The sequence below is a fragment of the Gracilinanus agilis genome, chromosome 5 (genome assembly GCF_016433145.1).
Source record: "Gracilinanus agilis isolate LMUSP501 chromosome 5, AgileGrace, whole genome shotgun sequence".
Classification (NCBI taxonomy): Eukaryota; Metazoa; Chordata; class Mammalia; order Didelphimorphia; family Didelphidae; genus Gracilinanus; species Gracilinanus agilis.
In genome coordinates this window covers 186,405,163-186,417,590 of record NC_058134.1, presented here as the reverse complement: position 1 = coordinate 186,417,590, position 12,428 = coordinate 186,405,163, and the positions used below count along the sequence as shown (strand labels likewise).

The window sequence follows — 12,428 nt, the reverse complement described above, 5'->3', positions numbered from 1 at the left end:
TATGTTCATGTTTTTCTCCTTTGTTTAAAATACAATAAAGATTCATCTAATGTCTACTCCCCCTACCACATCCTCTTTGTGTACACTTTTCATGAACCATGATAACTCCTTCCAAATATTCAAATAATTTTTACTTACAAGAGTATCTTGATTCAGCTTAATAAAGGAAAAAAACCATTAGTTTGATCAATATTCTTGATAAAATCAGACTACTTAAAAGGAGGAAAATGATAGTAAGAAGATTTTTTGGCATAAATATTAATATTTTAAGCCCCTTTGACTAGAGATAGCTGGGATAGCTGGAGGGTACAGTAGATAAATTACTAGACTTGGAAGTCAGGAAGAGCTGAGTTCAAATCTGGCCTTTGATATTTCCTATTTGACTATTATGACATCTTTCTGCCTCAGTTCCATCATTTGTAAAACATAGATAATAATAGCACTTGTTTTACAGGGTTAAAGATAAAATGAGATGTTTTTAAAGTGCTTTGCAAATCTTAAATTACTACATAAAGACAAAAAAATACTGAATTTATACTATGCCAAGTTAAAAAACTAGCTAAAAATATACATCCAATAAGTCTTGATTGATGACACATGTTGAAACCAGTGGAAATGCACGTCGGCTATGGGGGGAAAGTGTTTGGCAGGGGAAGGGGAAAGTAAGAACATGAATCATGTAACCATGAAAAATTTTTCTAAAAAAATAAAAAAAATTTTTTTAATGTACATTCAATCAGCTTAAAAAGTTTTTAAATAGATATTTGATTAATTTTTTCATGGAACTGACTGGATGTTTGACCAAATTTCTGTGCCATTGTTTTATACAATCTAAACCTTAATCATTTTCAGAATATATAATGTATTAGAAATAATCAGTAAAGTAGAACATTACAACCCAATTCTACTAGAAATTAAAAAGATTTTTGAATGATTTTTTTTAAACTCTAAGAAATGGTATCATGGAATGAGGAGATTCCCACATGTCAAAGAAATACTTCAAAAACTAGCCAATCAATTAAATTCCTTCCTCACCTTTTGTTTTCAACATTTCAACATTTCAAAGATTAATAAATTTCTAATTTTAAAAAGACATTGAAAGAATGATTTTTACTATATAGAAATTTACTTTAAAACTCACCCTATTAAACATCTATTCTGAAAGACAAGAATTTATATATATATACTCTACAGTCTACAGTCTACAGTAGGGGCAAGAGGTATGACAATGAGATATAGACCAAGCTTAGTTTAGCCCTCTTAAGCATTTCTTAAGAGGACACAAAGTTTTGAAAGTAAAGGGAACAATTCTGGAAAATATCCTTAATGATATTAGATATTCTTTCCCTGAAACAAAGGCTATATTAAGATCTAGATAATCCTAAAATTAAACTTTACTATTATCTGGAATATCTTTCCTTTCCTTTCTCAGCCAAAGTGGTGAAAAAATATCTATATACTCACTACCTCTATTTTCTCTCCTGTCCTGCACTTCTCAACCTTTATAATCTGGCTTCCAATTTCATTTCTCTATTTATATCAACTTTTTATCCCTTAACAAATACTGTTTCTATTGTCATACTATCCTCTACAACTCTTTCTCACCACTCACAGAAGTCACCACCTTAGTTCAAGTCCTCATTTTGAACAATGGCAATAGCTTCCCAACTGTTCTCCTTGCCTCAACATTCCTCATACCAATCCAACCTCTACACAGTTTCCAAAGTGATTTTACTTGAGCATAGGTATGAACATGTTACTGCCCAATACAATGTTCCCCATTGCCTCTAGGATAAAACATAAACTCCTCTGTTTGGCTTTCAATAATCCTTCACAACCTGCATTCAACCAGCTTTCCCAGTCTTGTTATATGTGACTCCCCTTTAGGACTGAACCAGTGTCCTTTCTGTTTATCAAATATGATATTCCATCTCCTGTTTACATAATGTTGCACTGGATGCCTCCCCTGCCTGAATGCACAATCCCTTATCTCCTTTAAAGATTCACTTCTCCACATGAAATCTCTACAGATACTCCAATCAGATACTGCACTCCTTCCACAAATATTTATTTTGTATATTTGTATACATTCTGTATATTTTGTGATTATTTGTGTATTTGTAGTGCCTACTGGTTGAAAGGAGAGAAGAATTTCATAGTGAAAATTCCATTATTTACACATAAAATGATTAAATTTACATTAAGCAAATTGGAAACTACCAATTACATAAAGTGAGGCATGCTATAATGGTATAACACCACCAAAACTTTTCTACAGACTAGGATGAACTTATGTAAATATCCTGAGTGATTAAATCTAGCAATGTCTAACAACAAATATGTTTAAAACATAACACACAAATAAATTGGAATTCTGCAAAGTAGTTAGTACAAAGAGGATTGATTTATAGAGCAAGTAAGCACTATAGCCCATCCAACAGAATTTATTTTTGGAAGTACCAAGAGACATTACATTAATATACTACTTCACTTATAATATACAGATTTACATTAACATTACAATAAATCTTAAATGTAATAGACTCCTTTTGGAGCACATAATCTTTTAATTTTTAAATAGCAGTTTGCTTAATACAAATTAGCAAAATAATAACAATAATATGCATGAAACTCACCTCACGTAGAGAAGTGGTTTCCCGTATAAAAAACATATTAATTATACCAAGATATTTTGTTATTTTTGCCCCAGGAATGAAGGAAAGGGGTGTCATCTTAACAACACCAACTGTGGAATTTGCACAAGCAGGAGCAGAGCGTTGTCGGAAATGCCCTTCGGTCAATGGGCTTGCTTTCTCAACTGGCATGGCTAAAATTTGGGAAATAAAAAAAAGTATTTAGAACAAATAATAGCTCTTAGATCAATCTTCTGTATGGTTTCCAAGTAGTTGTATAACAACATTCAGCTGTCTGTGAAGCTAAGCCATGTCATGAAAGACATTATCATGCACTACATGCAACTGAAAATGAAAGAGAGAGAAAATGTAAGAGGAAGAGTTGCAATGAAATTCTTTGGGAAGGCAAATGACATTCCTGCAAAAGAAAATATTGATGCAATGTAGCTACACACACAATGATCAGTTACAAAGTGAAGAAAAAGAAAAAGTGGCAGAGCTTTAACAATTATCTGCTGGAAGAACAAATTATCATAAGAAGAGTGTGAAAGTTGTTACATTTTACCAGTACAGTTTTTCCATTTTATCAGAAGTCTTCATCAGTGTCAACTTGTAGATATTAATTATAATGTTTTGTCCTTTTTTTAAATCAGACCTGTAACTAATGAACTCATGATTTAACATCATAAATGACCTTGCTTGTCCTTTAAGTTATTTTAACTGATTTCTCATAAAACATCTAACTACACCAGTAGGTATTTTTGGATATTGCAAGATATACATGTAATAAACCTGATTTTCCAGTAGGGGAAAGTTTAGCTGACTGTTTTTCTGGAAGTCTTCTCATATTATAGTGGCTGTCATTTACTAAATGGCACATGAAAGTCGTGGAGAGTAAATGCTTCTTCAAAAATGAAGCAATTTATTTTCTTTTCCTTATTAAGTATACCTATTTATATATTTCTGTTTGCGCTTTCATAAAATTAAAAACTTTTCAAAAAGCAATGAATTTTACATTTTAAGTTATTAAGTTCTAAAAATTCTACTGTAATATTAGTTTAAATGGCCATTAGTGTCTGCAGCTTTCACACTCTGATATATACAGTTGATTGGCAATGTTATTACTGGGTAGTAAAGTCCAGCCTTCACCACTAGGAAATCAGAGATATGCTTCTCAGAATATCATCATAATGTGGTAGAAACATCCGCCTACTTGTCTTAATTGATCCACGTCTTATGGTCTGAGCTTTCAGTTTAATGAGCTCTATCCAGCTGTTGCATCTGTCTGCAAAGGAACTGTAATCAATTGATGTCGCTGAAAACACAGACAGAAAACAAAAGAAAAAAAAACAAAGAAAAAATATGGATGACGTCTCTTGCTCGTCACAATAGTCCTTCTGATGAAGCAATTAATTGTATCTAAGAAAAAAGAATGATCCTTTTCCAAGTCAGTAAATTAGGATAATATTTTTAAGTTGAGCTTTCAGACACTAGTTTTTCCAAAATCAAGGTTGCAATTAATTAGTTGAGCTTTTATGATGTCACAACTGTACATGATATTTTAGAGAAATCAGAGCTAGAAAAACATAAACTTAAAACTACATAAATAATAAAGTTTTTCTTCAACTAACTTCTTCCAATACTTCCTATTTTATAATATTTTTAGTTAGGATACTTTAGTTCTAAATTACTTTCAGGATTTTTCAGTAAAAGCTATTGAAAAATTATCATTCCAAGATATTGCCAATAATTACTTTCTCTAATCTGAGTCTAAAATCAAATTTAACTTCACCAGAATCAGAAGTCGTGGAAAGAAGTAAGGGAAAATAAAAAATATTTTCTGAAAAACTTATTGTTAATATTGTAAAAGTCAAAAGTTTTTCTAGCTAAAACTCGACTTCTACTTCTGGTTTTGCTATCTGATATTCTTTGACAATATCCAAGGAAGATAATCTGTACCTCTCCACTTAAAAATGAAAAGAAATACCTCTTATTATTTCAAGACAAAAACAAATATTAAGCAAACAAAAGCTAACATCTTATTGACTTTTTGGAAAGATGTATTGTAACAAAGCCACATTTTGGTGCCAATTTTATTGTCCAATGTATTTCTCAGATATCTGTAATTGTATTTACTATTAAACTAGAACTTCATGTCTTTGGTGAATATTGGCTTAATTAGACAAACTCACCTCTCTGTGCAGCTGGTATACCTGAGTTAGAACTTGTACTCTCCAGGTGTTCTGATAAGACAATATGAACAATATTAGCTCGGATGCTTAATTCAAAATAGCATCTTTTTTGTTTGTTATATAATACCTCTATGAATCAGAAGAGTAGAAGGTAAAATGGATGTCTTTAAATGGCTTTGGTACAAAACCAAACAAAATAAATATATGTAAATCTGGAAGACAGTAAGTATGACAAAGTGGGTAGAGAAATGACCTTGAAGTCAGATTCAAGTCTTTGAAAGAAATAACTCAAACTCTCAGTGCACTTATGTCTCTAAAACAAATAATACTCAAAGAAATATGCCTACTTCTAACTTAATACAGTCCAATTTTGGAAACAGTATAGTAATAACAAATGAAAATAGGATTAAAAGGCAAAATCCATGAGGGAAAAAGTAGAAAGGATGGTCAGTATCCAGGGAGATAAATCAAAACAATAATAATTTAAAAATGTATAGGGAAAAATATTTTTTAAAAAGTAGAAAATATATTAAAACATTAAAGATTAGAAAGTGAAATTAAAGAACTCATTTTGCAAAACAATTCAGGGAAATTATTTGAAAAGTACTTTGAAGGAAAATTGGAAGAAATATTTTCATAGTGGCATCTGGTATATGAACTTGATCAGCAAGAAATTCCCAAATAGTAAATGATAATCAACTAATGCAATCCTAAAATTTGATCTAGTCAGAAGTGAAGTAGCAACTATCATAATGCTCCTTTCTCTGACACTTGAGGGCATTTCCAATAGGAAGGAGTATGTGTCCAGAAAATGCCAAAACTACTATTCATTGTGCCTAATCTGTTCTAGCATGGTCTCACCAACTTTAGCATCAGCTTCCCTTTCCAGTAATAATCCCAAGGGAAATAATAAGTAGTATCTCCAGATGAAATGGGCTAATTCATTATTTACATCTTATACTTCAACTTTGGATGAACTAGTGTCCTTTCCAATAAGATCAATGGTAAAGCAAAGATGCCCACGGTGAGCATTAACCTTTTATATAGTCCTGAAAATGCTAGCAAAAGCAAGAAGAAAAATAAATTGAGGGAATAAGCATGGGCAGGGAGGAAGCAAAATGATAACTTTGTGTAGATAATTCTTAAAGGACCCTAAAGAAAGAATTTTTAAAATTGAAATATTTAATAATTCTAACAAAATTGAAGTATTACAAATAGAAGACCCAGAAGAACAAGAAGTAAAGAGAAATTTTATTTAAAATTATTTCAGAACCTAAAAAGTACTTGGGATCCTATCTATAAATGCCTACGATACTTAAATAAAACTACACATTCTTTATAGAATAAAGAAGACATAAATAAATGTAGAAAATTTAATTACTCATGAGTAGCCCAAGTCAATACAATAAAAATGACATTACTACTTCAATTAATTTGCTTATTCAATGCCATGCCAACCAAACTACCAAAGGCTTACTTTATAAATTAAAAAAACTAATGCCCCTGTATTAGGTACCTCAGCTCTTCATCATCACCCCTTTATGCTTCCTTTTAAATGTTGTATTTTACATTACAGTGTAAGCTCCTTGGAGGCAGAGCTTCTCTTTTTTCCCCTATATTTGTATCTTTGGCACTTAGCAGTGTCTGCCAGGTAGTAAGAACTTAATAAATGTTTGTTAAGGTCAAGAATCTCAAGGAAAATTATTAAAAAAAATAAAGATAAGAATGAAAAGGCCTAGAAGTATCAGATCTCAAGATGTACTATAAAGTAGTCATGGAAAAGGTTAGGTACCCAACAAAACAAAAGAACCTAGCAGTCCAATGTCCAATAAAACCAAAGACTTGAGATACAGGGTAAAAATTCACTGACAAAAATTTCCAAGAAAACTGGACAGATTGTCAAGACAGAAATCAGGTCAAATATGTAAAAATTTGATCAACATCTCACACTATATAGGACCAGATAAGCTTCAAATGGATAAATAGGAATAAAAGGTCATTTCATAAACAAAGTAAGGAAACAAAGAAGAAATTGTTTTTCAAATATACAAATATGGAAAGAATTTATGACCCCCACATAAAGAATAAAAGAGGATCACTTATGATAAAGTGAAAAATTTTGCAGCAAGTTCCTCTGATATAGATTTCATCTCTAACATACATAAGGAAGAAACAAATTTATTTTTAAAAAAGAGGCATTCCCCAAATAGTAAATAATCAAAAGATATGAACAAGCAGTTCAGAAGTGAAAAAATCCAAGATATCTATCTGAAAAAATTACCAAAATCTCTATTTACAGAAATAAAAATTAAAGCAATTCTAGAGGCTCCATCCAGTTTACACTCAATAGATTACTGAAAGTGACAAATATTGTAGGGGGCATATTAATACAGAAACATTAATGAATTGTTGGTAGAACTACAAATTGGTACAAATTTTTGGAAAGCAATTTGGAATTTAATTTCAAAAATTACCATGCGACAGTATGTACTCTTTGATAGATTCATAATATTCCTAGACCTAAACCCCAAAAAGGTCGAAGAAAAAATACAATTTGTATAAAAAACATTTATAGTAGTTCTTTTTTATAGAGACAAAGAAGTGAAAACTAACGTGGTACCTATCAACTAGAGAATGGCTAAAGAGATTATTGTGCCTAAATATAATGGAATACTAATGTGTTGTTGCAAATGATGAAACCATTTCAGAGTAGATTTGTATGAACTGCTACAAAATTAAATGAGCAGAACAAAGATAATAATTTATACAATAACAAAATTATAAAAATTAAAAACTTAAATCAATTCAGTGCTTAGTCATGATTCTCAAGAACTTATGATGAATAATGCTAACCATTTCCTGACAGAAAAGTGAACAGAGAAGTGAATATGTAGAATTAGATAACACATTTTTGGATATGGACAATATTGTGTGACTATGCATATTAATTCCAAAAGTTTTGTTTTTCTTTTAGGAAAGAGTGAAAATGAGAGGGGCAAAAAATGATGCTTAATAATTTTTAATTCAATTAAAAATAAAAATCTAATATTTCAAAATTTTACCCTTCTTTATATATTATGGGTATTTAGTTCAAGTCTTCTAAAGATCACTTGAAAATTATTGTTTTCCTTATATAATAAGGCTAAAATGGATTACTTATATTCATTGTCAGGGGCTCCTGTAGCTAGAAGAATAATGTTACTAAATTTTAATTTCCTGAAAAAAAGAGAACAATAAAAGCCTCAAACTACTTTTTGAAGAACAGTAAGGTAACAGTAAAAATCCTGGAGTATTTTTAGCTTAATGCTCATTGAAAGATCATTTTTATTAAAAGTATTCCTAGAAAAGAATACTCAGTTGTATTCCAATTTTTCCCTAAATATATAGGGCTAGTGTCAAAAGAAACCAAATCCTCTTTCAGACATTTTGTATAGTCTAGGAAACTTATTTTTTTTCATTTATGATCAGAATTTCCCAGCTATCAGTAATAACAAATTATTTATGATTAAGTCACAAATTAAATTGTTACTTAAGAGTACTTGGTAGCACTGCAATGAATAGAAAAATCTGGTTCCTGTCTTCAAAGACAAATGTACTCAGAAAACAAAGTTTGACTAAATAACTTTTATATGATATTAAAGGATTTTTTAAAGACCAGTATGCTAAGGGAAAAGATACAAAAAGTATGTTGCTAAGGGAATTCACTCTTAGGAGAGGGTAGAAATGACTTAATCAAACTGCTGCATCTCAGAATTGTACTAGGTAATCATTTATAATATTAAGAAATCACAGATCTTAGTTTTCTAAAATCAAATGACTTTTTAGAAGCCTATCATTGGAAGTTATTTGCCAAATTACATTTCTCTGTTTTGAAGTTATCTCCATTTATAACTAAGAGGAACAGAAGCAAGGAACATACCCTACCAATACAGCATCATCTGAGGCAACGATCCTAAACAATCTAAATAATTATGTTCTCTTTTCATTTCTGACCTTTATGAGAAGAATGGAAGTAAGCAAATGCCATACTGGATTTATCATTCAGCTGCTGGCATTGGTCAACTAAAGCCATGATACTGAGCTAACCTCCTCCCTGCCAGCCCTTTTATCAATAAAATAAATATTCAAATAAAAGGAATGAGGGAAAGAGAGAAGAAAAAAGGAAAGAGAAAGAGAGAAAGAACAGAGTAACAAGGTAGTCTAAGAGGGAAATGAGAAGTGAAAGAGAAGAGAGAGGAGGAGACAAGAGGAGAAAGGAAGGAATGAGTGGTATTAGAACAAGACGGAGAGGAATGGAGATGTTTAACTTATAAGATAAGAATTTTCTAAAGCCTATCCTAAAAGCATTTATAGTTGAATTAGTAAAACAACAAACAAATGTGAGATGAAACAGATCTATAACAGCATTTCTTTAGTCATCTATTTTCCATCATCCAATAACAATGAAGCTATCAATTCAGTCTTTGAACTACACCTTAATACTGAACCTAATGCCCAGTAAGAAGAAATGGAGATGGAAATGGATTCAAGAAGATACAGAAAAGATGAACTTGACTATACACAGAGAAAACAGATCCTGGAACCAACAAAATTTAAAAGTTATTAAGAAATTATTTTCAAGATATCTCAAAAAAAATGGAAGATCTTATAGTCTGGATTTTTTTTAAAGAAAAGAGTGGAGGGGGAAATGAGAAGACATCAAGGCAAGGTCCATATATCTCCTTTTCTCATCTTTATAAAATCTTAATTAGAATATTTTCTTCACATGTTGAGAATAAAAATGTGAGACAGAAAAACAGAGAAGTTTTTATAATAATGGCTAGCATTTATAGATAAAGCACTGTGGATGTTACCTCATAACAACCCTGAGATAGTGACTTTTGTAGATAATTATCTATAAATCTTCAGTTACAACCTGACCAAAGTGTATAGAAAATACAAGATCCTACTATATTTGATGACTAATTTTTTAAAGTATTTGATTTGTTAGTATGAAGTATAGCCTTATATCCAATAAAATGTCTCTCATGAATGTCAAAAATCATACATGATCCTTTGATAGAAGCAACTGCAGAGATAATTATTCAGTAATTTAGCTACTCTCAGCAATACAATGATCCAGGACAATTTTGAGGTACTTATGAAAAAGAATGCTATCCACCTCTGTAATGATATATTGAACATCCATGTTGAAGTAAAGATGATGGACAGTTACCTGCTTAGAATGTAGCATGAACCAAGCCTGGCAGGAGCTTGGCAGGTGCCAAGGGCAGTTAAGGCTCAGGTATAAAAGCAAGGATTTTGAACTGACAAGGATCTCAGACTTGAGATTGGATTGGAAACGGTGGTTTTGGGTAGGCCTAGGTGAGCTTGTTCAACCAGCAACCAGCAACCTATTTCAAACTACTTCGTTATTCCCTGATCCTGAATTTACTATCAAGAGGAAACATCAAGACCTTAATCAACAGTGTAACCTTGATTTATGTTGGGCTACTCTGGCCCAACCAGGCTGGCATCTATCAAACCTGATTAACATTATTCCAAAGATCATCAATAACATCATTAGCCTTAATTAGTTAAGGACTTCCTGTTCCCTTCTTCCCAGCCATTACCCTCCTTTCCCTTCCCCAAGCCTCTTAGTAATAAATCTTCATAAACTTACAGCAGACTTGGTTTCATCAAGAATCCTAGGGGTTAGTGAATCATATCCTTGTGATAACTGGAGGGAAGAGGACTTATTTACATCTTGGAGAAGCAGGATTTAATTCACAGTCAATCTAAGTGTTATCCTATAGTACAGAGCTTCAGTTAAACATAGATAACTGTATAATTCTACTGCAGATTCTTTGCCTGGCTGGTAGCTCTGGGATACTGTTATATCTGGAGTTTGGGTTTAGCAGATTCATCATATTTAACCAACTTCTATCTATCTAACCAACAACAATCCATTGAGATTCACTATTATAACTCAAGTGTCTTACTTGGATTTACTTCACCTTACCCTGCTCCATATCCCATTACTACCATCAATTTTTATAACATCTCCACAGAAAGATCTGTTGGAATAGAAATGCAGATGAAAACATATGATTTATCACTTGTTTATTTGGGAATATGTTTTGGGGTTTGGGTTTTATAAGATTATTCACTTACAAAAATGAATAATATGGAAATTTAAAAAAGACAGTAAATCTCCCCAAAAAAACAAAAAAATAATTCTCTGAGATCAAAAGTGAATCATAAAACATGATTATCATAGGTATTTACCAATGTAATTAAAAATGTTCCATGAAAAATTTGAACCAAACAAAAAACAGTGTTTTCCAAACTTTTTTTAAGAGATGACAATGTGCTGATAACCCCAGAATGCTATAGAGCCTCTGTCATTCAGAGATAGGCTTGCCACTTAACAAGAGGAAGAAAAGAATTTAAAATCCATAATAAATAGATTATGAAACACAGTTGGAGAAGCAGTCCACTGAGTAAGATGAATGATGATTATGGATGATGTTTACGAAGAGAACAAGGGCTAAGATGGGATAAAATGGAATCAGGGCTGAAACATACATGAAGGGTATAGATGACAATAGTAAGTCTCTGAATCCCAAAGTCAGATAGATACCCAACAAGGTTAATGATGCCAACAGAACTTCTGTTTTGTCATTCACTCTCCATTGTTTATCTCCTTGAGACTTAAGAGCTGACTTATCCATACTGTGAGTAACTCAAAGAGAGTTAAAGATAATTATAATTAATGTTAAAACTTGGCAAAAATCATGGTTTCTTCAACTAAAAAAAAAAAACACCATTCTGCAATGCATCTAAGTTTGAGGTTTCAAGATTTTCCTAAATTTATAGTTTATGAGGTTCAGTGTGATGTAATAGAGTGAGTATTGGACTAAAAGTTAAGACATAGATCATCTTGCTTCAATTACTTGCTAGCTATGGACATGTCATTTAATTTCTCTGAACCTTGGTTTCTTCATCTATAAAATGGGGATAACAGCACCTACTTCAATGAGTTTTGAGAGAATCAATTGTGCTAATGCCTGTAAAAAGTTTTTTCAAACCTTAAAGTGCTTTACAAACAGTAGCTATTTATCCTATATAATGATGAAATTATTGATCAATACTACTTTGGGAATTTCTTTGTTGCACTGTTTCGATTTTTTTTTTTTTTGCTAAATCAAGTTTTATAATAATGAGAATTTAATGAATAACATTTTATATTCTAGTACTAAAAAATTATTTTTGTTTTGAATAATCCAACAAAAATTTCATTCCCTGTGGTCAATATGCAGTCTCCAACAGTACTGGAGGTAGCATTCACATCAACAAAATGAAAGATCCCCATTTGAATCCTGGTGTTTACTGAGAAAACTGTTACCTACATAGAATTCACCAAAACTCTTATTTACTGTATGTTATGAAGGACTTCTGACAAATCCAATTATACTCAGACCCAAGTTTTTAAAATTCATATTCTATCCTATTTAAATAATGGATAGTATCAATTATCAAAAAAATTTGTGATTCCTTTCTTTGTTTTTCTATCAATACAGAATTTCCTAGTTTAAATTTTTAAGCGTTTTTGTTTAATAAA

General features: G+C 31.3%; 1 protein-coding gene across 18 annotated transcripts in view; it reads right to left on the bottom strand.

Annotated features, from left to right (window-relative positions):
• Positions 1-12,428, bottom strand: part of C2CD5 (C2 calcium dependent domain containing 5) — a 138,932-nt gene that overhangs the window by 10,192 nt on the left and 116,312 nt on the right. For 6 of the 18 annotated variants that reach the window (XM_044679340.1, XM_044679341.1, XM_044679339.1 and 3 more), the window contains one exon: positions 2,637-2,827. In XM_044679340.1, coding sequence (XP_044535275.1) covers positions 2,637-2,827 — 191 coding nt within the window. Of the gene's footprint in view, positions 1-2,636; positions 2,828-3,846; positions 3,949-4,825; positions 4,877-12,428 lie in introns of all 18 variants that reach the window. The other 12 variants (XM_044679335.1, XM_044679331.1, XM_044679333.1 and 9 more) reach the window with 4 other exon arrangements.